At 55.3% G+C, this 26847-nt stretch overlaps 7 protein-coding genes across 7 annotated transcripts; 3 read left to right on the top strand and 4 right to left on the bottom strand.

The window, feature by feature from the left end:
• Positions 1 to 327: 327 nt before the first annotated feature.
• Positions 328 to 2352, top strand: JCM15063_000269 (uncharacterized protein; the record flags this gene model as incomplete). Its single annotated transcript, XM_076676387.1, has 3 exons — positions 328 to 340; positions 448 to 1046; positions 1120 to 2352. 3 exons carry the CDS (start codon positions 328 to 330, stop codon positions 2350 to 2352), a joined length of 1845 nt encoding a protein of 614 aa, XP_076536368.1.
• Positions 2353 to 2422: 70 nt separating this feature from the next.
• Positions 2423 to 3688, bottom strand: JCM15063_000270 (uncharacterized protein; the record flags this gene model as incomplete). Its single annotated transcript, XM_076676388.1, has 6 exons — positions 2423 to 2640; positions 2712 to 2825; positions 2877 to 2973; positions 3054 to 3234; positions 3309 to 3401; positions 3486 to 3688. 6 exons carry the CDS (start codon positions 3686 to 3688, stop codon positions 2423 to 2425), a joined length of 906 nt encoding a protein of 301 aa, XP_076536369.1.
• Positions 3689 to 4265: 577 nt separating this feature from the next.
• On the top strand, positions 4266 to 6274 carry JCM15063_000271 (uncharacterized protein; the record flags this gene model as incomplete). The annotated part of the gene is made up of 6 exons (XM_076676389.1): positions 4266 to 4384; positions 4456 to 5234; positions 5309 to 5485; positions 5551 to 5763; positions 5822 to 5980; positions 6048 to 6274. The coding sequence occupies 6 exons, from the start codon at positions 4266 to 4268 to the stop codon at positions 6272 to 6274; spliced, it is 1674 nt and encodes a 557-aa protein (XP_076536370.1).
• Positions 6275 to 6583: 309 nt separating this feature from the next.
• VNX1 (calcium/hydrogen antiporter) lies at positions 6584 to 11848 on the bottom strand (the record flags this gene model as incomplete). The annotated part of the gene is made up of 9 exons (XM_076676390.1): positions 6584 to 6715; positions 6784 to 6861; positions 6925 to 7000; positions 7059 to 7323; positions 7396 to 7954; positions 8026 to 8181; positions 8255 to 10015; positions 10098 to 10742; positions 10823 to 11848. 9 exons carry the CDS (start codon positions 11846 to 11848, stop codon positions 6584 to 6586), a joined length of 4698 nt encoding a protein of 1565 aa, XP_076536371.1.
• Positions 11849 to 12762: 914 nt separating this feature from the next.
• On the top strand, positions 12763 to 16733 carry DUG2 (glutamine amidotransferase subunit DUG2; the record flags this gene model as incomplete). The annotated part of the gene is made up of 15 exons (XM_076676391.1): positions 12763 to 13209; positions 13279 to 13387; positions 13459 to 13475; positions 13538 to 14126; positions 14187 to 14332; positions 14406 to 14715; positions 14792 to 14925; positions 14987 to 15208; positions 15275 to 15412; positions 15481 to 15515; positions 15585 to 15660; positions 15723 to 15922; positions 15981 to 16049; positions 16119 to 16311; positions 16371 to 16733. The coding sequence occupies 15 exons, from the start codon at positions 12763 to 12765 to the stop codon at positions 16731 to 16733; spliced, it is 3048 nt and encodes a 1015-aa protein (XP_076536372.1).
• Positions 16734 to 16833: 100 nt separating this feature from the next.
• JCM15063_000274 (HVSL domain-containing protein) lies at positions 16834 to 17922 on the bottom strand (the record flags this gene model as incomplete). Its single annotated transcript, XM_076676392.1, has 6 exons — positions 16834 to 17082; positions 17147 to 17240; positions 17316 to 17547; positions 17629 to 17721; positions 17784 to 17821; positions 17885 to 17922. The coding sequence occupies 6 exons, from the start codon at positions 17920 to 17922 to the stop codon at positions 16834 to 16836; spliced, it is 744 nt and encodes a 247-aa protein (XP_076536373.1).
• A 550-nt stretch (positions 17923 to 18472) lies between these two features.
• SCC2 (cohesin-loading factor complex subunit SCC2) lies at positions 18473 to 26161 on the bottom strand (the record flags this gene model as incomplete). Its single annotated transcript, XM_076676393.1, has 25 exons — positions 18473 to 18553; positions 18615 to 18731; positions 18794 to 18848; positions 18915 to 19002; positions 19066 to 19282; positions 19341 to 19434; positions 19495 to 19860; positions 19931 to 20291; positions 20368 to 20511; positions 20575 to 20668; positions 20736 to 20873; positions 20940 to 21050; positions 21113 to 21373; positions 21436 to 21573; positions 21646 to 21792; positions 21861 to 22244; positions 22314 to 22418; positions 22491 to 22634; positions 22712 to 22862; positions 22920 to 23005; positions 23071 to 23260; positions 23326 to 24613; positions 24678 to 25471; positions 25525 to 25792; positions 25978 to 26161. 25 exons carry the CDS (start codon positions 26159 to 26161, stop codon positions 18473 to 18475), a joined length of 6006 nt encoding a protein of 2001 aa, XP_076536374.1.
• Positions 26162 to 26847: the final 686 nt, after the last annotated feature.

Raw genomic sequence — 26847 nt, forward strand, 5'->3', positions numbered from 1 at the left:
TGCGCCATTTTCTGCTTCGACGGCCTGTGCGATCCGTTGCATCCCCCCAAAAAAAATCCCGAGTAGAAGCAGGGAGTCTGTCGTCCTTTCGTTTGTAAATTGTACTTGTAAACATGCATACCCCTGTGTTCGGAGTGTCTTCGAGCCGCGGAGTTTGCGAGATAAGAATAGATGAATGGGCGCGCGCGCGAAAACGCGTACGTGCACGCGTCCTTATTTCATCATTATCCCGTTGCCTCCTTCCTGTTCCTCTCAACACTTTTGACGCCAAGTACGAGTACTGGACACTACAAGTCTTGCTTCGTGTCGACTCGATACGAATTCGCCATGAGCTCACAACGTGAGTCGTGTTTCTCCGGTTCACTCGCTGTTCGCAGCAGCAACGGTCGTCCCTGACCAATCGAGATTCAAACCGGCGAGCTGATCGGAATCCATTCGTTGTTCTAGCATCTACACCCCCGAGAAGGGTGCACAGTGCTTCAGGTCAACACCTGCACAAGCGCTCCGTTTCAATCAACCCGACCTCGCTTCACTTCTCACCACCCTCGAACCGGTCCTCTCCATCGTACCGACTCATGCATGATTCTCCAAAACGTCCAAGAATTCGATTGGCAGACTCGGTCGCGTTGGCAGGAGATGGAAGACGAACGAAAGATGGTTTCGTTCGCAGGAACCGCTGGCCGCTCTGGATCGTGTTGGCGATAGGTCTCGTCATGCTCGCTGAGCGGAGTTGGAACGGACAGGGTTCGGTACTGTCACGAGGTTCGGATCGACGGATAGATGAGTTGGACGGGTTCAGGGTTGTCGAAAAAGTCAGGCAAAGCAGCACGAATGAGGAAACACAGCCACAACAAGCTCAGAATCAGGACAAGGTTGTGCTGGACAGCGAACGACAACCCACAAAACCCGAAGCATCGGACAGATGGGTCAGGATCGCACGGCCTGGAGTTAGACCACCGAGCGAAGTTTCAACCCCGGCCGTCCTTGAGCCTCCCCCGATAGACCCGGCTCAAAAATTCATCTTTGTCGCCTGGATGGGCGAGCAGGTAGACTACCAATTATCATACTAGTCAGGCACGAGCTCAGTGCTGACCTCGGTTGATCCCGCTGTTCAAACAGGAAACGAAAGCGCAAGCCCACTTGTACCAACTCGGGCTCCTCGCCCTGGCGACGAACCGCACGCTCGTCCTGCCTGGAGTCCGCAAATCTCGCTTCGGCTCCTGCTACCTCGACAACGATTTCTCCCTCTACTACGCCGCAGACACCTTCGACCGCTTCGGCATCCCATATATGACTGCCTCCAATTTCTCCTCTTGGATCAAGCGACGCGAACAAGCGCCGACCGCGCAAATGATCTCGTTCGTGAGAGGCCCAGTCGTGCCTCAGGACCGTCTCGACGCAACACCGGAGCACTTCTGCATCGACAGGTGGCGGCTCGATTGGACCCGGTCCGATCCTCGAGCGTTCTTCATTCCGACGACCGACTGGAAGTCGCCCGAAGTGCGCGCGAGGTATGGCGAGCAGGTTGTGAGCTCGCTGATCGATTCGGCATCGGATCCCTCGGTTCTCGTCGTTCAGTACAACCTCCGCTTCCCATTCCTCACGCCTGAATTGATCGCCTCGCTATCGCCTTTCCATTTCACCGCGCCTCAACAGTACTCGTATTTCCCATACTCTCGTCACTGGCTCGACCTGGGGCATTCGATTGCGGAACAGGTCTCTCCCGCGGTGGGCGTACACTGGAGGATCGAGACGCTCGACGTCGCGCGTATCGCTTCCTGTGGAGTCGCACTCGTGCACGAACTACGCGAGATCCGCAAGAAGAACCCTGCCATCCGCACGCTGTACCTCGCGACCGATTACCCGCTCGACCTCATTCGCGACGGTGCCCAAGTTCCGCGCAAGAACGTCGTCGCGAATTCTGGCACCCTTTCCAAAACGCTCACACCGGCACACCACGCCGCGATGCGCTCGTTCCTCTCGTTGCTTGAAGACGATACTGGAGACAACGACGACTCGTTCCATCTGACAACGTTCCTCGACGAATCTCGACTCGTGCGGCTCCCGGCCGATCTCGAAGCACTCTTGCCGACCGGCTCATCTGGCGTCGAGAGTCTCGATGGTGCGATCGCAGGTCTCGTTGACAAGGTCGTCTTGTCGAACGTCGAATTGTTCTACGCCGGCTTGCCCATATCGGACGACAAGCAATCTGGGTGTGCCAAATTGTCCCAGTTCACGACCCAGATCATCTCGGGGAGAAAAGCCACTCTCGCGAGATCGGCTTCGGAAGACGAAGAGACGAGACTGTCGAACGATGTCGGACATTTCTCGTTACTAAGCGCCGGCGCTTAGACTTTGTATTTTGCAGAACCTTTTTTCCGAATCCGCTCGTTCAAAATGTTGTCACCGATAGTATATTCTTTCACTTGAACAATACCACTAGACGAACTTCGACACTCGTTCTCGGTACCAAAGGAGTGTTTGGGTCGATCCCTTTCGGTAGAGGTTCATTCTGAACGTCGACTGCGGTGTGGGCCGAGAACAAAGCTTGGCCGTCTGCGCCCATTTCTGAATCGTAGCAACGCAACAGGAGGATCTCGTCTGGCATCTGATGAGAAATGTACGACCACCGCTGCTGGGCTGTATACACGTTCACAAAGGTTGAAAGATGAGAGCTCAAACCAAATTGACGCCGAAACCAAAGGACGCACGATTGTGATGAATGCTCCAATGAGTTCCGTAAGCGCCTGCACACCGCATCAAGTCCTTCGTGAAATCCATCGACCGGTAGTCGCATACGGCAAGAGGTGCGTTTGTAACCGGTCCTACTGACAAAGAATTAGCAGCGCCTCGGAACAACCGAGCTTGAAACTCACCTTGCAAGGGGCGCCAGAGATTGACAATCAGGACACGTCGGTACTTATCGAATACGTCGTCGCCAGCTGCTCGCTTCGCAACAATCCGGCCGTACTCCTGTCATTCGGGCCACAGCGTCAGGAATTGTTCGATCGTTCTGGGCCATATTGCGCTGAGCGAAAAGGAAAGAGCGGTACCTCGTCTTGATCGACATGCGCACTGCTCGAGATTGCTTTGAGGATCTCTGCGGGAGGAGCATCCGTTTGCACGCTCTTTTGGCGAGCCTCTTTAACGTCGGGAATTGCATTGTTCGTGTTGGAGCGAATCACGCTGTTCCACGGGATGACCTTGTCCGCTCCAAGGAGCTCTTTGTAAAGACTGTTCCGCAATGCTTATAAGACTATCAAGTTTCCGACTGATACTTGAAATTCGTGGAGAATTCTGAAACGCACAGACAGCATTCTTCGAGGTACGCGTTCGTGGTCTCGACTGCCTTGAGATGTTCAGCCGACGCAAATGCACTCGTGTGGCGTACCGCAGCGTATCTGACAGAGGCATAGAGATCGATTGTGGCAGTCAGTATCAGGGCAAACATGCGATCATCTGTCAAATCGTTACTGAAGTCTCACCCTGTCTTGTCCAATTGTTCCGTTGCCGAGCCAAGATGATCCCATTCGTCCCTCAGATCGAAGAGAGGCACCGTCTGGGTGTCTTTAGGCGGGAGGTCGTTCGCATCGTAACGTGCAAGGTACTTCTCCTGGTCACTCAGCGGGATGTTCTCCTTGGACTGGACAAAGTTGATCGACGCAGTGCGCGTGACGATACCGGGCATCTTTACGGATGTGACTGAAGGCGTCGGTCTTGAAGAGGTCAGGCTTGTATAGGCGAATTCTTGAGCTGAGAGGCCGCTGCGAGCTGGCTCGGCCGGCACGATAAGCTTTAAAAGCCGGCAAGTTCACGGACGCGACGGTAACACGCGGGCGGTATGCGTCGGACTTGATTTGATCTGATACACCACAACTCGCAATCTTCCCGGGGGTCCAAGATAAAACAAGAGTCTGATCGAGTTTTGAGCATGCGGAGCGCCCAAAAATTCCCGAGCGCCAAGACTCGCTATCTCGTCTTCCTCGCCTCGTCCGCGTATCCGGTCGCGCCGGCACAGCACGCATGCAGACATTTGAGCTTATCGGGTCCCACTTTCGCTTGGGTTCTGAGGAGATCTGGGCTAGCGTGCTCTGCTTCCGATTCGCTTCTGCTGCTCGCTCTACACGAGGCAACCCGATCACAAGCGACTGCACTATTCAGCTCTCGGAGTTACTCGCCCGATTCTGTAGTCGACACCACAGATCCTCCGGCACACGAGAACAAGCTTGATCTTTACCCAAGCTTAGGCGTTCGTCGGTCTCACAATGGGTCTCGCATCACGACTGGAGGTGCCCGGAGGTAGAGGATCCAGGTGGTTGGACAACGAGGACCTGCGGCCTTTTCCGCGGGCAAGGCGCACCTGGGGATTGACGTTCTTCAACTTGTCAGTCGCACGCCTGCATTCGCCAAGTTCTCTTCCGCGGCGCAGCACTGTACTCAGTTTCGATGGAACAGATTCTGGCTCAGTGCCGTCCCGAACGTCTCCAACATGATCAGCGGCAGCTCGTTCCTTTCGTTCGGCCTGACTTACTGGGAAGGCGTCGGGGCCTCGACCGCCGGGTTCTTCCTCGTTTCGCTTTTCATGGCACTGAATGGAAGACCTGGCGCGTTCTGGCACATTCCGTTCCCAGTCGCCGCACGGTCTTCCTTCGGAATCGTCGGATACGGTTGGCCAGCGCTCAATCGGGCAGCGATGGGTATCGTCTGGAACGGAGTCAACTCGATCAGCGGCGCCCAATGCCTCTACGCCATGTTCTACGCCGTCTTCCCCTCCCTCGGCAACATCAAGAACACCATGTCGTCGGGATCAGCAGTATCCTCGGCGGAATACATCTTTTTTTTCGTCTTCATCGCCCTCACAGGCGCGATGCTTCTGCTTGATGTCCGGCGCTGGTCGATCTTGGTCTATGCCAAGATGATCGTCTTCACGCTCTCCGCCGCAGGCATGATCGCACTCGGAGTTCATTCGGCTGGAGGAGCCGGGCCCGTCGTGTCGTCGCCATCGAAAGTGCACGGTTCGGAGAAGGCATGGCTCATCGTCCGGTTCATCCTCACTTCGGCTGCCAGTTGCTCGACCTTCGCGAGCAATGCCGCAGACTGGCAGCGTAACGCTCGACGTCCAAACGATCCCATCCTTGGCCAGCTGATCGGCTTCCCCCTCGCCAACTTTATCGTACAAAGCATCGGCATGCTTATCGCGTCAACGTCTGCAGGAGTCTATGGCGAAGTCATCTGTCAGTCTCGTACCGCACCTTGTGCTCCTCACAGTGACGTTGACGAATAATGAACTGACAATCTGATCACGCAGGGAATCCCGTCGTCTACCTGCAAAAGCTGCTCGAGGACAACTACACTCCTGGTCGACGTGCAGGAGTATTCTTCATCGCCGGCGGCTTTGTCTTCTCTCTCCTATACTCCTGCGTTATCGAGAACGTCTATTGCGCATCGAACGACCTCGCAAGTCTGTGCTCCCGCTACATTTCGGGTGAGTGCATGCTGGGCTACCGCAAACGTGAAAGCGCAATCTGATGCCGCTGTTTGGAATGACAGTCAAGAGAGGCTATGTCATCTGCCTACTCGCTACAATCATCATCCAGCCGCAGTACCTGCTCGGTTCGGCTTCAATTTTCATCTCGGTGCTCGCTTCTTACCAGATCTTCCTATTCTCGATCATGGCGATCATGTTGTGTCACTACTACTTCATCGCGAAGGGCATGCTCGATATCGAGGCACTGTACACGGCTGACAAGCGTGGAACTTATTGTGCGTTTGGACCTCCTCCGCGTCAATCGAGTCTTTCCGCTGATATGATCATTGACAGTCTACACTTATGGCATCAATATGCGCGCTATTGCGGCCTACTTTGTTGGAGTCGCGGTTAACTTTGCCGGATTCCTTCAAAATCTCGGTGTCATCGACGAGAAGAACGTTCACCTGCGACGATCTTACTACTTCAGCATCTTCACAACCTCGCTCGCTGGTAAAGCCTTCTCTCCTGGAACATTCAGACTCTTGAGACTGACAATCGAATTTATCTGGTCTCGCAGCTGGAGGCGCTTACTATATCCTGTGCAAGCTGTTCCCTCAAGCGGATTATCAACGAAAATGGTCAGAACCCAAAGGTGGATGGGAACCCGACGAGAACGCCGACAGTCTCGCCACGGAATCGCCTGGGTCCGAGGACAAGGAAAGTATGGACGATTTTGAGAAGGGTGAAGAGATCGTAACAGGGGTGATTGAGGTCCCCGAGTTGCGAGGCTCGACAAGGGCTTGAAAATCTATTGTAGCACAAGGCATACTGCGGATCACGAGGAATTTGCAGATCAAGTCGAGGATGCAGGACCTGCTCACGATTCGCGGGTGGTTGATAGCCCGTGCGCCAATTCGGGTCATCCTTAGTCTAGAGTCGAAAAGGAGTCAAAATTAGGTAATTGCGAAAATGTAACGAGAAAAACGAAATTCGTGCGATATAGAGACAAAGGACTGAAGAGGAACGGAAACGTATAGAACAGAAGAAGGAACGAAACAGATGAAGAGAAAAACGAATTGGAAGCGGTGAAGATTTGCGAAGAAAGAAAACGCTTTATCGAGTAAACAGGGCAAACGCGATCGCTTTGATCTTTTCGAACGGAGCGAGATCCGAGCTTGTCGTCGTCATGTGCGAGAGCAGGCCGAAGCTTCCGCCAAATTCTGGATTGTCACTCGTGTCGCGACCCTTTGGAGACAAGAACACGAAAACGTGAGTCGGTGAGCGGATCATGTGTGACGGCAATCGAGACTTACCTCTGGCGCGAAAGCGAAGCCAGCTAGCAAGAGACAATAGCTGAGGCAGAGTAAGACACCTCGGAAGTAATTACTCCTCTGCTCGATCAACATCGTCAGTCAGGTGAGCTCGCACGTCGAGGCGTTCATGGAATTACGCACCGCTTCGATGTAGACATAAGTCAGGAGGAATACCGAAAACAGAATTGCGATGATGTCCCAACGGGGGAACACGAGACTGTCGAAAGAATCGGAATCAGCGAGAAGAACCGCAAGAATCGGAGCTTGAGACTCACGTGAAGGCTCTATGGATCATCGACTCCTTGCCGATACCATAAAACGCCGTGAACGCGAGCATGGCAGGGGCCTGAATCAGGCAGACTTGCAAAGCGTATGCCGAGCCGATTTCCATCGAGAGGGCGATGTTGCCGTTCAGGGCAAACGAGATGGCGTTCATGAACTCGGTCGTATTAGGAACGAGCGCGAAGAGCGTTACTCCGAGTAGCTTTTCCGGGATACCGGACCCCTCGAGGATGACATCGACAACATCGACCAAGATTTCTGTTGAGAAACGCAAGAAAAGTCAGCTCTCGGCGCGCTGGACAAGCATGATGTCAATCCGAAGTGCCTCACCAGCGATAACGGCATAGAGCAAGGTACATCCGAGCAAGACGTTGACACTCTTGGCCCTACTCCAGTTTGGTGCATCGTGACCTCCGTGCCCTTCTCCTCCTGCGTCCTCCTTGACGTGCTCCGAGATCTCACGAATATGCGAAGGTGCACGTCGAAGTGTCTGAGGTACTGCCGGGACGAGGTTCGGGGCGGCGTGCGCAACTGCCCGCACCACACTCCTGAATTGCTCGGGTGTAAAGCCTTTCGGCACTTCAACGTTCTGGAAGTCGGCTTTGGTGGGGCTCGTGACGCTTGTTGCAGTTGCTGAATGTGTTTGCGTGACCGGAGGAACCTGGGCAGCCCCAGAAGTGGCCGTTTGGGGTCCCGACGAACGTCGTTTATTGGTGTTGAAGAGCTGACTCGGAACGACTCGCTGATAGATGGAACGCCGGTTCTCGACTGTGGGGTGATTTCCTGCACCAGGACGACCTAGACCTTGCTCGTGAATCGTCGGTGCCGCGTTCTGCCAAATCTGTGACGCATGCGTGCGCAAAGAGAACCAGATTCCGACCGCATAGGACTGAAGCAGCATCACGAGAGCATCAGCCAAGCACAGGGAATGTGAGGTTTCAGGGCGTAGGTGATGCTCACCAGGACGAGCAAGGAGCCACAGAAGTAGGAGAGGTACTGCACAGTCGACAGGTAGAAGGGGTCGTCGGCGGGACTGATGTGCTCGTAGTAGCATGTCCTGCAAGAAGTTGGACCTGAGCCATTCGTCGCATCGCAGTCGCTGCAGGTAAGTTGAAACTGCAAAACGTCGCCACATCATCAATCAGCTGAAGAGATTCGAGTAGACTGAAGAGGCCAAGATGCGACTCACGCTGCCGTAGATCTCGTAGAACAAAGTGGGCGTAAACACGCCGATGACGGCGACAATGAGCATCATGCTCGTCACACCGGCACTTCTTGCGTTGAACCGCTGCTCCTTGCGCTTGAAAGCTCCTCCGATCATCGACAACCCCGGCATCAACAAGACTCCAGCGAGAATACTTCCGACGATACTGCCTTCGACCAATTCTCCTTTCTTTTGCGTCAGGGCGATACTGTAGAGCAAGATCTCGATGGCTGATCCGAACGAGGCGTTGATGAAGGCGCCAGTGCCGATTGAAGATTGCGCCGAAATCGATGCGACCGCCATTCCAATGAAGTACGAAAGCGGAATCACCCCGAGAAGAGCCGCGAAGAAGATGAAGGCTTGACCGGTGATGATTTCGAGCAATCCTCCGACATCGTGCTTTTCAGTCCAAGGCCGGAGCACGAAGAAATCGAAGATGACGAAGAAGACGAGCGACATGAGGTTGACGAACCAGATATTGACTCCGTCGAGGGTGTATTTGTAGTATTCGAGTCCTGCGGCTTTGTACGTGCAGAGGAGCACCGTCGAGCACGGACTAACGAGGCGCCCGTGACGTTTCGCATCGGCGACTTTCTTGCTCGAGACTCGAGGCGCGGGTTGACCTGCCTCGAGCGGCCATTGTGGTAGATTGTGCGCGGCATCGCCGTCTGAGGCCAGCGGCGCAGCTTCGGCTTGTTCGACATCGTGCTCATCTGGAGGAGGCGCACTCGGGATGGCATAGGCCGGAGGCGAACGGAAATGTAGGGAGAGCGGTTCATTGTTCAGGTGGCATAGGAGGACCCAGAGGAGTTTGCCCATCGGAATGAAAAAGACGATCGCCCAGCAGAAGATGCAGATGAAGAGCATCAAGGGGGCGATGATGAGGTAGAACACGGTCCAGTATGCGAGGCGACCGAGAGCTCGAGGTCGGAACGAGACAGACTTCTGTGTGCCGATCGAACCTCCAGAGGCGCTGCGACGGGTATGTCCACCGGGACTGCCATCGCCAACCACAGTTTCGTCGCTCGAAGGCCTCCTCGTACTGGTAGTCGTGCCATAACCAGCGTGTTTGGGCTGACTGTCAATGAGGCTGGCCTGTTCAGTCGAGGGCGGAGCGCGCGAGATTACACTGCCTTCTTGCGGTCGTTCGGGTTCGTCGGGCAGATTGTTGGGACCAGCGAATAGACCATCAAGGCCAGGCCGAGATCGCGTGGGAGGAGCCGATCCAGCTGATGAAGCGTTGATCGTGCCGCTTCGACCTCGTCGGTAGATAGTGCCTTGTGCTTCATCATGTTCACGTCGATATGTCACACCGGAATCGTCTCCCGTTTCTGCATCGCCATGGAGCTGTGCCTCCTCATCGTCGTCGTTGTCATCCTCCTCCTCATCGTCGTCATCGAAACTTTTACCGAGGGCTTCACTGGCGACTTGCTCTTGACCCCAGCCCTCGACGTATTTTCCGAAAGGCCAGAAGAGATACCCTCCCAGCTCCCAGATGACGCGGCCGTATTTGCTACCACCCCAGGGCACAAACCAGAGCACGGTGCCAACGATGACGCACGCGAGGCACAACCACAGACCTGCGAAGAGAGTCCACGCAACGTTGACTGGAAGGAGATGATGGAGTGCCGTGCTCGAAGGCGCTGAATGCAATGCTGCGTCGGCATGACGTGCGATCGAACGTGACTTCTTGTACAACGCAGGTTTCCAGATCGGGAGACCGAAAGGATGCTCAACGTTGATTGCCTGTGTGAGAACGTCCAGTGCGTTAGCTTGTTACATTGGATCGACGATCGAGGTAGATTCTTCGAGAGAAGGGGTACCGTACGTCTTGACGATCTTTGAGAGTGTATTCGACCTCGCCATCGTCTTCATCACTGTCAACGCCCGAATGTTCGCCATCTGCGCCTCCGTCTCTCCAGTCTTCAACTCGTGGATCATGGCCTTGGCTGACACTGTCCTGGTCTTCACGGTCGAGGGCAACTGGATCGCGCTCGTCGTCCTCGCCGGACAATGCTTCGGCACCTTCAATGATGCTCCTCTCTTCATCCTCCCTGCCGATCGCGGATGCCGGGGCTGAAGGGTTGCTCAACCCGGAACTCGAAACGTAACTCGTGCCTCGAGGGCCGAGTCCTGGTCGAGCGCCGTGAGCCGATAGGCTGAAGGGCATCGGCGCCCAGTAGCCTTGAGGGCTGCGAGGTCCGCCTCCGAGAGCCGGGTTGCCGTCACTGAAGACGGAATAGACCTGAGACCGCTCGGACCTGGCCGCCGAGAGGTCTCGCACCCGAGGACCGGTGTTCGTCGCAGAAGGATAACCGATCCCGAGAGAGTCGTTGTACGAGTAAGAAGGGTACAGTAACGGCGCTTGCTGATGAGGAAAGTCTGTTTGATCAGGACCGGGCGTTGACGCGACGGACGAGACTTTGCGCTGTTGCAAACCGAGACGTGCCGCGTCGGCCTGTCGTTTCTTCTCCTGTTTTGGGAGAGAAAGCGAGCCCGTCAGCGGGTGCGGTAGGCAACACGGACGTTGAAAGAGGCGCAAGCGGGACTTGCCTTTCTCTCACGAGCTCGCCTCTTGACGAGCTGCTCGCCGCGATCAACGGGGACCACCTCGTCATCCTGATCATCGTTCGCACTGTTTTTGCGCCGCGCGAGCACGGCAGGACTCATCGCTCGTCGCCTGCGTTCTCTCTCGCGCTCTCGCTCGATCAAGTCTTCGTCCGGCGAGTCGTCTTCGGCCGAGAGGTACTCGCCGTGGTACGCTGACGGCGCGGTATCGATTCTCGATCCGGCGCGGGTAGACGCAGTCCCCTGATGCGAGTGATGACCGACCGAGCGCAGGGGTTGTTGTGAGGAAGGAGCAGAGAGGTGCTGCGTGGATCGACGCGTCAAAGGGGCCGAAGTGTTCGAAGCTTGCGTGTTGACACTGATACTGCGCCGATTGAGCGCGGCTGAGGGCGGACGCGAGCGAGAGGTCGAGGTCAGGTGCGAAGCGGTCGAGTGGCGCGACTGCGACGTGTTGCGACCGAGCGCGCTCGCTGGGGTACTCTGCATCGAGCCAAAGTAACCCGAGCGTTCGCGCTCGCCATAGTCGTCTTCGTCCTCGGCGCTCTCCTCGTGCAAAACCTCGTCGCTGATCTCGCCGCCGACGGCAGTCGCATAGGGCTGATCACGACGAGCAGGCGAGCTAAACGCGCTCGAAGGATGGTTCGCCGAGCCCGAGGTTGATGCCGACGCTGCAGAGAGATTTCTGCGGTGAGCGTTCGGAGTCGGGGACGATGTCGGCGCAGGAGAAGCGACCGCGAGCGAGGCGACGGGACGGGATGAGGCTGGAGGCGTGATTGGATCTCGACGTATCGACTCGGTCGTTGGGGTGACCGACAGGCTTGCCTCAGCCGGCGGGGTCGGCTCGACTGTTGCCGACGAGGAAATGGGAGCGCCACGTTCGGTCTCGCCCGAAGCGGACGAGGCGCTCGAAGCTGAAGAAGACGATCGGGTCTGGTGCTGAAGGTGGTGAGGTTGCCCAGATGTCGAGGGGGCTACGCTTTCGCGGTCCGAGCCCGGATCTCTCGAAGACATCGCTGGGGACCGAGCGTCTAGAGGTGCACTTCGATACGCCGAGACTGGCGGGTATCTGCATGCGCGGGGTCGCGATCAAGATCAGCACGACTGCAATGTGGGCAGACGATTGAACGAGCGCTGAGCCCCTTGGATTGCGCAGACGAAGACGCGGCATCCAATCCCCAGCGAGTCCTTCCCAGGCATGCAACCCGCCTGTCTACTTGGACCACAAGCGTCTTGCAGCTGCAAGCTCGTCGGAGAAACTCGTAGTCGCGTGAGCAGGGTCGAGGTGTTGGAGCGTCGGCACACTCCTCCGATCCTCGCGTTCTCGCTCGCCCATCTCGTGCAGGTGAACACTCGATCACAGAAGAGATGACTCACACGTTTCAGAGGTCTGGTATCGAGTCCCAAGAGTCGAGCTGCGTCAAGCAGGACGTGGCCAAGGGGAAGCTGCCGTGACGCCTTTGTGGGGGGAGCGCAACTTCGGAGCGACGCGCGATGGACACAAGCGTCGGGCCTGGCGTGGCAGAGGGTGACCACAGCGAGGTGCCAAGACGACGCGACTGATGTAGACCACTTGAGAACGAGTCGAGCTGCGGCGCGTCGAAGGATGGGCGAGGCCTGAATCCGTCTTGTGCAAAGGTGCGCGCGCGCGCGGGCGCGGCGGTCCAAAAACCCGTGCACGGTCAGGGGCTCCAAATTTCCCGGACCTCTTTTCTTTGGAATGAACGACCGTTCGGGAGCTTCCGAATTCTGCGAGACGAATTTGATCTTGCAACTTGCGAGCAGCACCGCCATGAACAAGAGGGAAGAGCCCGCGGACGGCCGAGAAGCGCAGCGCGTCCCATGGCCACGCAATACGTGATTTTAATGATTAGCTTGCACCCACTGCCGCAGAACCCGCGACTCTTTGCCCTTTCCCGAGAGCGGCCATGGAGCCTCAAGGCTCCCGCGAGCACATGCAGGCAATCCAAGGACACGAGCAGCCCTTGCACCTCGACCTGAGCAGCACTTCCCCCTCGGGGGCCAACCCGACATCGAGACCTGCGCTGCCGTCGACGCCGTCTGCGTTGAGCAGATCGAGACCGTCTCCACCTCTCGTGGTCGAGCCGAACACAAAGTCGCCCCGGGCTCAGCTCAACACGGCCGCCTCGACTCGGAATCCTTCGCCGTCTCCTCACGGCCGTACGACCCCATACCCGGTCTTGCTCAACAGCCTTACCGCCTCGGATGGAGAGTCAATCCTGTGCATCGCCGTCGAAGAGGACGAACCAGACCGCGAACAGGCGAGAGGCCGCAGTCGCGAGCGAGCACGGGAGCAGGGTGGGGTCATGACCGCTGGCAAGGTCTACGGAGGATCCCAAGGAGGTGACATTCACGCGAGTCAGATTCTGATCGAGTATGACGAGGCGAGCTTTGACTGATTGATGGTTCAAATCTGAGCACAGGTCTGGGATTTGGGCACATTGTCACTCAAAGCTCGCTTGACGGGTCACGAAGGAGCAGTACTCTCGCTACAGCTCGTACGCGAACGCGACTGGCTCATCAGCGCTTCCGGTATGCTTGAAGAAATTCCCCAACGAAGGGACAAGATTATAATGCTGATTCGACACTTCTTTCCGTGACAGGTGACGGGACCATCCGGGTAAGTGCGCGCGAGTCAGCGCGATCCGAGAACCTCGCTCACGAACTAGAAGCATCCCTCAGGTCTGGCACACTCCATCACTGTCGCTGTTTTACCTGATTCAACCTCCGCACGATAACATCGGCGACATTTTGTCGCTCACGTGGGTCCCACATGACCTGATCCCGGAATGCAACCATCCACACCACGCTTCTGACCGACACAACTCGCATTCATCAAACTCGCGCAAAGGCCGGGGTCGTCTGTACACGGGGTGTCAAGACACCTCGATTCAGTGGATCGACTTGCCTCCGACCGTTCACACCGAAGCGTTCTCGGCACACCCTTCCGGTTCACCTCTACCACAGCACGTCGCATCGCTCTCGTATTTCGCGCGATCGTCCTCCCCTCCGATCGTTCGCCCGCCGAACAAGTTCTTCGATTCTCTCAGCAATGCCGACAAGGTGCGTGCGAGGGTTTCGGGCGAGATGAGCGCGAGTCGCAGTCTCGATGGTGGGACTCCAAAGACCGCCACTCCAAGCCCGGGCCAAGCAGAGTACATGACCGAACTCCAATTCGATGAAGAGTGTATCCAGCCGTTTGCGCATTACGGCTACATCTACTGCCTGTTGCAGATCAAGAACAACGAACGAACGCTCCTCGTTTCTGGATGTAAGTTGTGCACGCCCGGACTCGAACGATATTAAATGACTGACTCTTGAGTCTTTTCAGCGGGCGACGAGAGTATCAAGCTGTGGGAAATGAACCAACATTCGCTCAAAGAGGTCGCCACGCTCGAAAGTTCATCAGATGCCGTTCTCGCACTCGCGAGCCGGGACAACACGCTCTTTGCAGGACATCAAGGAGGCGTGATCAAGGTGAGCCTCCGGTTCCGCACCTTATTTTTCCATTAAGCGGAGACTTACCCGAGCTCTTGGCATGTCACTTCAGATCTGGGACCTCGATACTCTCTCCAACATCCGAACCCTGCATCCCCACACTCTCGACATCCTATCTCTGACCGTGCTGGGTGATCATCTCTACTCGGGCGCTTCGAATGGTACAATCCAGCGTTGGGACAAGAGCTTCCAACTCGTGCACGAGTGGCACGCTCACGACAACATCGTGCTCTCGTCCGAATCGAGCTTCTCGCTGGGCAAGCATCTATTGACGGGCGGGAGTGACGCTTCGCTCAAAGTGTGGGACATTATCGACGAAGATGATTCGGTCGAGCAAGAGCCCCTGCAGCAGGGCTTTCAAGGTTCGTTTTCTTCATATTCGCGAGGCTGACGTTTTCGACTTTGTTCGAACCGCTGAGCTCTTTACATCAAAATCAGGCAAAATGTTCCACCTGCTCGCCAAGCTTGTGTCCTACAAGACTATTGCGGATGAAACTCACCGAGAAGAATGTCGACAAGGATCCCTCTATTTCAAACGGGTTCTCCGCTCGTTCGGAGCCGATACTGCTCTCGTGCGCTATACTCGTCCTGCCCTCTCAATTCGTACGGTTCTGATGGGAACGTTTCCTGCAGCTTCCCGGAGCCCCGGGAAAGAATCCTATCATTCTGGCGACGTTCCGTGCGAACGCCCCTTTGAAACCGAACCGCTTCGAAGCCCCTCGACGCAAGCGAGTGTTGTGCTACGGGCACTACGATGTCGTGAATGCCACCGCTGCCGATCAATGGACATATCCTCCGTTCGAGATGACGGGCAAAGACGGCTGGATTTATGGACGAGGAGTTACCGACAACAAGGTAGATCCAGATGAGGTATTTCGCACGAATCGAAAATTCAAGCTGACCTACCTGTTTGTTTCTCAGGGACCCATGCTCGCTGTAGCTGCTGCGGCTTCGGAACTCAGAGCTCAGGAAGCGCTCGAGGTTGATCTCGTGATGGTAATCGAGGGAGAGGAAGAAACTGGTAGTGCTGGCTTTCAAGATGCAATCCGGAAACATCGGGTAAGATTTCTGATATACTCAGGGCACCATACACCTTCGCTAAAGGCTTTTTTTTTTTGTGTTCTCAGGATCTCATCGGCGAGATCGACGTAATCTTTGTCAGGTCGGTTGGTCGTTCACTTCGAGAGATGTTATTCCAATCGACTGACGCATGTTGTTCTCTCCCCGAAAGCAATTCGTACTGGATCGGAGAAGAAATCCCATGCCTGACGTTCGGTCTGCGCGGAGTCATCCACGCCTCGATCAAGGCAAGTTGCTCAATTTCCCCTCCTTGCGGTTTTCTTTTTGCTCAGCCGTGCATCATGTGCAGGTCGAAAGTGATCAACCGGATCTCCACAGCGGCATTCACGGAGGGGTCATCAGCGAGCCGCTCAATGACCTGGTCAGACTGCTTGCGAGCCTGACTGATGCCGAAGGCCGGAATCGGATCCCTGGTTTCCTGGATGACGTGCGGCCGCTTGAAACATCTGAGCGTCAGCTGTACGAAGCTGTGATTGAGCGCTGCACAGAGTAGGCTTGTTCCGCACAGGTCTCTCCCATCACGTGTTCACCTCTCGACTGTTCACAGCGTTCATTCAAAGGAACGGCTAGGTTCCCACTCTCACATTGCCGACCCTCTCACTTCTCTCGTCACGCGGTACGTAGCCTACTGCGAGCGAATTTAGTCCAGAAAAAGTACTGACATTGATTGCGGTCCTTGATTCAGTTGGCGCCAGCCAGCATTGTCGGTCCACACGATCGATGTTCCTGCAGCGCAAAAGACCTTGATCCCCGGGCGAGCTACAGCTTCGGTATCGATTCGCATTGTACCCGATCAGTCTTTGCTCGACATTGTCGAGAAACTCAAGCAGCACCTCCAGCGTGCTTTCGCCTCTCTACGTACTCGCAACAAGCTCACAGTAAGCGGGACTCCCAGCTCATTCGGCATTCCACGACATTGACTGTCGGAAATGTGCAGGTTGATATCAGCCACGTGAGCGACTGGTGGCTCGGCGACCTCAAGAGTCCATACTTTTCGGCGCTCGCAGATTGTATCGCTGCCGAATGGGGCATTCAACCACTGTACATTCGAGAAGGCGGGAGCATCCCATCCCTGCCGTTCCTCGAGCGTGAATTCGCGGCAGACAGCGTTCACCTTCCAATCGGAACTAGCAGCGATAGTGCTCATCTACCTGACGAACGCATTCGGATCGTCAATCTCGAGGCAAGTCTCCTTCATGCGAGTCTCTCTTGCAACCCGAACGTGCTGTCTGACCGTCTTCTACCATCGGCTCCGAGTAGCGCGGCAAGACCGTCATCTCGAACTGGCTTACGAAAATAGCTACCCTCCCTATCTAACCCATGCGCCTGGATTGCAGCACCAAATACCCCCTGCAATGAGATACCCCTCATTTTTAGCGAACACTATACAGTGGCCCATATTATCGAGCTGAGAGCGGGTAACGGTGTACGTCTTTGCCAATCTTGAGGACAAGTTCTCCGATCCAGAGTTCGTCCAGTCGAAGATTCTTACCAAACGCTTTGTCGAGCTGTTCGAGCTCAGATGAACTGAAGTGACCCGACTCGGGCGTCGTCCAAGCTATCGAGGTATGGAATCGCGGGTTTTCGTAATAGACTGGTAAACGTAATAATTCGAGTTCAAAGTCGAGTTCCCGCACGAGATTTTTCAGCTGTGTAGCAGCGTTCTTTAGCTCGGGGCTTCTTCGACTTGCGATAGTTGAGAGGGAACCCAACTTGTTCGTATCCTTGCCCAATTTCGATCGCGAGGAATCTTCTAGTTTTCTCGTCATTTTCGAGCATTCCGAACGATGCATACTTGGCCGAGAACCTATGTGCGATAGTACGATAGCGTCAGTTGCGCGATAAGCGTTGAACCAACTGCAGTGAGCGTCGGTTCACGCACCCTGGGAACAAGCTCGCAACCTTGGCAACCGCCGTGCGCAAGTCCGCCTTCTGGTTCGTTTGTAGGTACAGCGGCCGAGTCAGCGACACGTGTAGCGATTGATGTGCTGTTGTAGATCCGTTGTCGGGCTCCGCGCGATCAAAGAAGGAGTGCAGAACGTTTTGAAGATTTGAGCGCTGCTGTGTTGAGATTGCTTGCTGGATTGTTCTTCGCAACAAGGGCTCCATTTCGACTGTCAAGAGAAAAGAGAAGCTCAGGGTCATTGTAGGCACGTGGACGCGCGGGCTGTTCCACCCGAACAAAGACCACTTGCATTCAAGGTAGATATGCGCTGCCCATTGACCCTCAAGATGGGGCTGTGTCCGTTTGCGTCCTTGATGTAGTTCGGGACGGTCTGATGGTCGACCTGTACGATCATTCGCGAACTGAGCGAGGGGTCCAGGCGGCGTGATGTTAAGCGCAACTCACTGTCCGACGAGAACGAATCATCGAGCGATGGTAATTTCCTGTTCTTGCGCGCATCATCAGTTCCACTGCTTTGACCGAAAGGAATAGTATGCCGCACTTACCGCTTCTTGCGCGGAGGTTCACTCGGGAGAAGGGTCATTCTGTTGGGACTGATGATATCGGGCGCAAGTTATACAGGAATGCCAGCGGTGTCGGCGATATAGTTTCGTGCCTCGACTTCACTTCTGTAGATGCAGGGTTGGGCGAGCTCAGATCGGCAGAGGAAACCGGTTGGCTTCTCCTCGCCGTGACGCAAACGTCGTGTCCTGGAGGTCCTCCGGCCTTCTGGCCCAGGTTAACGCAGCCGCTTACTACCGTCGTATGGAACCGAAGTAATCCCAAGCGATGTCGTGCGAGGCGCTGTGTCGATGAAGAATGACCGACTGCCATGGCGAGAAAAATATCCGATCCTCATTTCGAGTCTCGTGCGCGAGCGCGATGCAAGCTCAACACGTTAGTACATGTCGTTCATCTTCCTGCTTTACCGAGCGCCACAACTTTCTCCTCTGAGAGCCTCCTCATCGGAACGATCGATTTCCCGCGACTCAGAATCGTTTCTCGTCGTAGTACAACGGGCTAAGGTATGTTTTGCGACAGGCAGTGCAAGTAGTCTAGTACAACGAGGCAGGGTAAAGACAGAGGGGGTGGTATCAAGCTTCAATCTCATCATCATCATCGCTTCCATCTTCCAGCGCGTTCATCGTTCCATCTTCATGAATCAGGGTGATATACTATCAAGGGAGACCATCAGGTAAACCTCACGAAGAGCCAAGAGGAGTACCCAACACTCACATTTGCGCGTTGTGCGCAGAGGTCGTCTGGTGAGACAAGCGGATTTGCGGCAAAGGGCATGCGAGCGTACCCCTGCTCACCGAGGGCGAAAGGGACATCACTTCGACGCGAGCAAGCCTAGGACGTTCGGAAGCCGTTCAGTTGTTGCAAAGCTCCACGACCCAAAGAATGATACTCACCTTGTCCCCGGCAGCGGACTTTTTCCCGACTGCATACTTTGCCATTTTGGCGTCACTATACGGCGCCGCACGAATATTCAGCAAATGGTGTCGGGAGTCTACACTGAGAGACGCGACAAACTTGATTGAGTAGAGCTGCTTCAGGTGATCCCGTAACAACACCGTTAAGCCACAGATCACTGATTGGCGAGCAAGGTCGATAGGGGGCACTATCAGCGCAGGCAAAACTTCAGCCAACAAGCAAGCTGTTTTTATCTGGCATAAAAGTGTACCAGATTCTCCAGCGCCTTGAGGAGGGCCTTCCATGGTTGCATCCGACAAGAGTCCCCCTCTGCCCGCAAGTCCTTCCTCGAGAAGGTGAAGCACTTGCAGACCGGACATGGCGAGAACCGTATTGAGGCGCGAGATCACCAGCATGGGTTCTTCGGCGCGCTTGAAATCGAGCGTCGACATGGCTTCCGCAATGAAGCGAGCAAGACGGAGGTCGTCCTGAATGACAGGGTTCAGTATGCGAGCGGCTTTTCAAGACTAGCGGAAGCAAGCTTACCTCGGTACATGTCGCGCCAGGCTCGAGATCGAACGAGCGACACAGCTGTTTGAGGTAGTCTAGCTGAATCTGTCGCTTCTCTTTGTGGATCAAGCTGATGTGTGCTTCTCGTCAATCTTTGCGAATGATCATTTTCCTGGTGTTGGACACTCACCTGAACCAGCGACTGAAGCAGGAATCTGGAGGGTTCCCGCGATAACCACGAGCAGTAGCTGCAGGTCCGTCCTGCACTTTGGCATAGGCAAATGAAGCTTTGGCCGGCTCTAGGAATCGCGTAACGAGCAACGATGCGTGTTTCTGATGAAGAGTCGTGAGGGTTGAGTTTGCTTTGGCAGCCACATGCGGATCAGCGGATGCAGTCAATGCTACGAGCGTCGGAGCCAGCGATAGCGGGTGAATGAAGCCAGATTGTGCAATCATGGCGATGACGTCGACACCGACTCGCTGAGTTTGCGGATGAGCTGTAAGGGAGGCCTGAAGTATTTTGTCCAAGTATCGCTGCGCGATTGCGCTTGCGACGCTACAGTTGAGCAGACATTGGTAACTGCTACGTCAGGACTTGCAAGTCTGGTCAGGAGAATCAAGCTTACCCGGAATCAGCGAAACCTTCGACATTGCCGACTAATTCATCCATCCGAACTGCCGTGCCCGTCTTCTTCTGCTTCTTGTTGTTGACAGACATTGGCAGCTTTGAGCGTTCTTGTGCTGCCAGAAAGTCTTGGATGATGCGCAGTACGTGCAACTGCGTGGCCCGGTCAGACGATTCAAAACCTGCGTCGATGATTTCGACCGACGAAGGCTCGAGCATCAGAGTCGGATGGGCGCGCCAGATGAAGCTGAGACTGGTCAAGACTGCCGATTGGGTTTCGGAGGGGAGATCGAGCTTGTAGATCTCGACAAGATTGTCGAAGACGTAATCGGCGATCGAGTCTGGCGTGAGCCGGTCAAGCGCTGTTTCAACAGCTACTCGTGAAGGGAATGATCAACAGATGCGAGTAAAGCTGTAAGAGTGGCGGGAGGGACCTACCAGGAGTCTCCGCCCGCATTTTGTCGAAGCTGCCGTGCTCGCACAGGATCGAAGCGAGGTAGCAAACGACCGAGAACTGGGCCAAATTCACTTGTTTCCTTCTGGTGGGGTCTTGCAGCTTGGCTTTCTCCTGCAGTAAGCGGCCTATACAGATTCCGACTGGTATGAGCGGAGATCGTCCGAGGCTAATCGGGCAGAAGAGCTCACTGGTGCTGACGCAGAAAACCTTGACCAGCATTGAAAAGTCGTGTGTCTGGCTCCAAACGACTGCGGCAAAGCAGGAGATGACGGCCTGTATGGTCTAGCGTTCATTCGAAGGATGTGAGCCCATACGAAAGAATCTGCAACGTCTACTTCCATACCTGCACCTGTGTTGAGGGGCGGTTCAGCATTGGCAGCAGAGCGGCCTGCAGATCGCGGCCAAACTTGGACGAGGTTTTCGGCATGGCGAGTACCGACTCTCGAAAAATCTTGAGCAGGTAGTCGCTGACGATCTTCTCTTCCGACTGGTTATATCGGAGTCAATATACAGGAAAAAAATCTCGTCGACACTCAGTCAAGACGAGGCTCACAGTCGAGGCCCCCTTGAGAAACGGCACGAGCAAGCTGGCTTTCGCTGTCGAGAGTAGGCTCGGGTCGACGCCGCTGAGGATCGAAATAGTCTTGATGCAAGCGACAACGTTCTGTCGAGCCGGTACATGTCAATAGCGGTACATCTGGACAGCGGGTAATGAGCGCAACTCACCATCGTCTTATTATCAACGATGAGCGAGTCGATCAGATGTTCCAGCACGTCTTTGAGGAGATCGAGTGACGCCGAAGTTCCCTTTTCGGCGTGCTTTGCCACGATAACCCGTAACGCTTCTTCGACGGGCGGGATGCGGCCTTCACTTATGCCGGCAATGCTCAGTATGATGTTGCTAAGGCTCGAGACTGAAGTTTCAAGCGTCGCGGTCTTCGCAGGAGGGGCGAACCAGAGATCCTCGATGGCTTCGATAGCGAGATCCTGCAAAATTTTCCACGTTGTTCAGTATGGTTTCACCTTGTGGCCCGCGGAGACATAGGCACCTTGACTCCGTCGTCCTCGTCCAGGACCCGACCGAACAAGTGCCTGCAAATCTGCGTTCGATGCTCGTCTTCGCTGACGATACCGTACAGCTCTCGAAGCAGCTTAACGACCCGACGACGGACACTCAAGCCCGAATCCTGTCGCGCAGCGAATGTAGCCCGATGTCAGCAAGGACAGCTTGTGGTCAAGGTGATCGATACGAGACGAACCGAAAGACGACCGATGAGCTGAGGCAAGTACCGGACAGCGAGATCTGGCCTGTGAACAAGGTGTTTGCCTACAAGCTCGATTGTAGTATCGCGAACGGCGGGCGAAAGATCGTGAATGCGGTTCTCTATACTCTGTCGCACGTTGTCCTGACAAGATTCAACCGAGTCCATGGTCAGAGCGCATCCTCTCAAAGAGCATGTGCGGAGTCAAGTACCTGGAGGAATAGATCGGGATCCTGCGCGACGACCAGACTGATTGCCCTCAATGCCTTCGTTCGCAGCGTAACTTGCGGGTTCTCCGAGGCTTGCACGATCTGACCGATGAGGGTCTGGTACATGCTTGCGAGCGATTGCGAGCGCGCAAGCTCGATTGCGAGTGCGTCGATACGAGATTGGGCGTCTTCTGGAGGCATTGGACCAAACACGTCCTCGGCGTCGCTGGTCGTCCAGACTGCTCTCAAATATTCGTCAAGCCGATTTTGAAGCAAGCTGAACCGACCGTCGTCCTCTGCGTCAAAGTCATGAACAGCGTTGGGACAAGCCTCTCGCGCTTTCGACAAATCACGCGCGATCAAGACGCGAGCAAAGACGGCAGCACCCTGTTCAGTGAGAACGTCGTCAGTGTATGCATACATCACCCATTCGCCAAACGCAGAGAAGAGGCTTACCTGTTCATTGGTTGATGTGCGCTCGAGCCGTTCCAGGTGAGCTAGCAGGCACGATTGCGCATCAAAGAGCTTTTCGAGTCCGGCAACGTCGCCTTCCGCTAGTATCTGTTTGAAGGAGAGTATGTGAGTCACATTACCGAGCCAGGTGAAGCCGCAGTATAAAGCGCCCAGCCTCACCTCGTTGAGCGATTTGAGCGCTTCCTTTCCTTGAGTTTGCGAGTCTCGCCGAAGCCGAGCCGCAATACTTCCGAGGTGGTCGAGCGCGAGAGCACGAAGGGAGTTCGCCTCGGCTGTTGTCTTGGTGTCACCAAGTACTGCGATCTGTGGGCCATTGGCAAGCGTTATTAGTACGCTTTTCCCACTGTCGAAGAGACCTAGAAGCAGCTGCATCAACTTACCATGTAGCGACAAAACACACCAAGGAATACTTCGGCCCCGGGCCATTCGGGCAGATGGAGGGTGGCCAGAAGGTCTACAACCAGATTGTCAAGCACTTTGCGATACTCAGAATCGGCGGTTCCTGCTGCAGACTTTCCAACTTTCGATGATCTGTGGCACGGAGAGGTTAGCATGCTCGCTGAAAGAGAATCCAGCCAGGATCCTCACCTTTCGAGGAGGACATCGATTATCGCGCGAGCCGATTTCACGGCCGAATCGTATGCCGGTTCGAGGATATGCTGGTGCACAAAGACCTGAGCAAGTGACAGCAGTTCGGCCGTCAGCTGTAGTATCAGTGAGACTCGACGCAATAGCGAACCAATTGGTCGGTGCCGGTGGCGTTGTCCTCTTGGTCCATCTCCAGGTCCCCATTTTCGTCCTTCGCCGTGACCAGCGTGTCGTCTGTCGAGAATGCTTTTTCGACTTGATGACTGAGGTCGGCGGAACAAGTCTGGACAAGGTGTAGGAGGAGCGCTGAAACGATCTGAATCGATGCATTGGTACGAAGTCTGTTTGACTCGAGAGAGTGCATCAGTTAGTAGATCACAAATCGATGAACGAAGCAAGCACCGACCTGATCGCGCCCTTGCCTCGTTTTGCGCTCGATGCGGTGTCTCCTCGTCCGAGATTGCTCAGCACTTCCTCAACTATCGATGCTCGCTGTCCGTCATATCTCGCATAGATGCGACGAATGAGATTGAGGCTGCACATCCTCAAGCTCTTGAGGGCGTGTTGCGTGACTTCACTTTTGCCGGTTATTGTGCTCGACATCGAGTTCTTGCGTTTGTTTGCCACAGGCATTTGTGTACCTTCGTGGCAGAAGGGATCCAACGAATAGAAGATTGCCGCATTGACGAGATCATCGGCCATCTCCTCCTGCTTGATGAGAGACGACAAGAGTTCCGTCGCCATCGCCAAGCTGTCACAGACCTCGGTCACCTTGTCCGTGTGGTCGGACATGCCGGGCTTGAACAAGTCATCGAGAGCACATCCGGTGGGTGATTCGAGTATTGGGTTGAAAAACGAGTCCAACGCGTGCCGAAGGACGGCAAGGAGACCTTGCAGAAAGTCGGACGAAAAGAGGTGCTTTGGCAACGAGACGTCTCCGAGGGTCAGTATGGCGAGTGCGATCCGGATGGCGAGCAGTGCATCGGACAAGTTGCGAATGCACCGTTGTACCGAATTGAGCGATTCGGAATCCCAAGCTGCTGCAGTCGAATTCTGGGAAAATTCGCTTTCGTCCAGGTCTTGTTGAACGGTGGGCGATCGGGAGCGAGATAATGAGCGCGAGCTCCGCTTTCGCTCGCCCACTGCAGAGTCGCGCCGCGAGTTTCGAGATTCCTCGGCTTCAAGTTCCTCGTCATCAGCGCCGCCGATTGACTTCTTCTTCTTTGCGCCTCGTTTCCCAGGGGTGACTGATTTTCCCTTGGCTTTCTTCTTGCCTTTGACAACCGCGCCCTCGGTACCGTCATCTTCGTCAAGAGCTTTAAGGACTTCCGTACTCCAGTACTTCTGCTCGCACACTCCGTCCCAGCTTCTTTCGAGCACCTTGAGCAGTCGTCCAATGCCCGAATCTTCCATCTCTTCCAGCATCGCCGCACCCTGACCCTTGGCGGAGATAGACAAGACGTTCTTGAGCAGCTTGGTAAGCACCGCAGTTGTAAGCAGAGGGGCGGAATCGGTTGGTGCGACCGCTGTTGATCGGAAAAGAGCTTGCGCATTGACGTTCGTCGTGCGAGACGGTGAGCGAAATTCTGATTTTCCGGCTGCAACTCCTAGTGCTGAGCTCGAAGTGTCGAGAATATGGGAATCATCAGCCGAGAAGATGTCGCTGACGAGATCCGAGAATCGATCAACTGGTCCTGGATGAGGATTCAATCCGTCAGACTTATACTGCTCACAGCAACTTTGACATACTTTACTTACTTTTGGAACCGCCAGCAACGACCCGAGGCCCTGTGCTTCCTCCACTGGCGAAAGTCGACGATCCGCGAGTTCCGCTCGCCAGCCTGATCCGCTTGACTGCACTTTCTACCCCCGCCTCTTCCGCAAAAGCTTCTCCGAGAGCTGAGCTGGGCGAAGTAAGGGAGCTTGATGGCCCGGGCACCCCAATTCGTGCGAAAGGAGAGGCTGACGACTCCAAAGCAGGTGGTCTCTGGTTTTTGAAGGGCGAATGTTCCCTCAAGCCATTGTGGTAGCTGGTACCATTGCTATGACCGTTGCGCTGCAGGTAGTTTGCGCCTTCTGCTCTAGGTCTGGCTTGTTGCGACAACGAGCGAATGGGCGGAGAACCGTTCGCACCCAGCATGAGCGGGTCAGGCGAACTCTGCTGATAGTGCTGATTTTGTATGCTCTGAGTCCGGCGTGGATGAGAGGGAGTAGGAGGCAGTGAGGCCGGGAGAGGCGGAAGGCGGTCGACTTTGATGGGTGATGAGCTCTGCGACACGCTAGAGCTGGTAATTGCGCGATCTGGCCTACGCCTCATCTGTTCGTCGAGGAAAGATTCGAGGAATGCGAGCGTATCGTTCGATGATGCGGTTGTCGTGCTCGATGCGGGATTGGCGGCTGTTGTCGGAAGCGGAGCGTAGGGAAATCCGCTTTGCTGAAGGAATTGGTGCGAGAGATCGCTCGCGGACGCAGTCGGGGCTACTGGTTGTGATGGTACGAAAGGAAAGGGTGGCGCGAGAGGCGGCCTACGGCAAACGAGAGCGGGGATCAGTCTGGAAGCGAAAATGGCCTGAACGTTGTGCCCTAGGGAGACAAAGGGACGTACGATGCAAAGATCTCACTCTGATGCATCACTGCAAGCTGCTTCCTAAGCTCTAGGTTCTGTGCGAGGTGATTGAGCTCGTTCTGTCGCCAGTAATTCTCGGCTGTTCCGATCGAGGTATCTGCGAGCAGCACATGGAGCTCTCGCGCGTATTCGTCGAAGAGGGGTTCATTTGGTATCATTCCTAACCCATACGCTTGCAGCGAAGAAGCGCTCGAAGTCGGAAAGAAGGAAGGCGCGCGAGGTGCGAGAGGGTCGAGGTGCGAAACAACTGCGTGCGAGGTCTGGCGTCAGCTCGCTGCACTCGGGTGGACCTCTATAACGCTCTAGGATGGTTCGGCAATGGCACAGCCATGTCCGGGCGCGAGAGACCGCTTCATCAAAGCGAGCCTCCACTGAGCGCGTTGCCGGTTCCTTCTCAGCTCGAGAGCGCGTTTACAATGGACAGTCACGTACCGTCTGCCACTCCGACCAATCCAGCCGCAACCGGATACCCTCTGAGGACATTCCTGGCTTCCCTCTCTATCCGTCGTTGTGCGTCCTCCTCTTCTACGGGACTCGCCGGCGCCTGTGTTGAACCTGCAGGTCGTGGCGGAGGTGGCGGTAGGTTGTACCCATTCGATCCGGGCGAGCGAACCATGAGAGGGTGGCCGAATGGAGGCAGATGTCAACGCACAAGAAAGTCACTCGGAGCGGGCAAAGTCAGAGCACCACATCGCTCGCGCGTAGTATTTGTACCGTATCCTATTCAACTCGAGAGGCTACGCGCGGGATCGCGTCCATCATAGGCTTCTGCACTCCGTCTGCGAACGGTCAACCTTCGCGCCTGGGCCTCTCATTGCGAAGAAGCCGAGGATACGCTCCCTTCAGTGAGTCGCTACCTTAGATCGAGAGAGACAGTAACAAAGCTCTGGGGGCGAGAAAGCTTCCTGCCATGAAAAGGTCATCATGGCGAGCGAGAAAATAGTATGAGAAGGCTCGGCATTGTTTGGCTCTTACACAACGATGCGCGAAGCGCTGCCTCGAATTGGGATATGTATGAGCTCCGTCATTAATCGAGTCAAGGGAATCATGAGGCAGAGAGAGAACTGGATTTGAGGTTGCGCTTTTGACTGCGGCCAAAGCAGCAAAGCGGGTCCGAGCGAGGTAAACTCCTTGTTCAATGCATGCGGTGGTCTTTCACTTTGACAGCGTTCTACCGAGGGTCGGGACTGTACGGCACAGGCGCAAGAATGGTGCGCTGGTACCAGCCCCGGCCAACACACTTGATGCTTTTAAACAAAGAGAATGTCTGAGCAGATGCTACCCAAGGCAGAATGAATACTG

Source organism: Sporobolomyces koalae (assembly GCF_050403365.1).
Source record: "Sporobolomyces koalae JCM15063 DNA, S_koalae_JCM15063T_v1_ctg4, whole genome shotgun sequence".
Lineage (NCBI taxonomy): Eukaryota > Fungi > Basidiomycota > Microbotryomycetes > Sporidiobolales > Sporidiobolaceae > Sporobolomyces > Sporobolomyces koalae.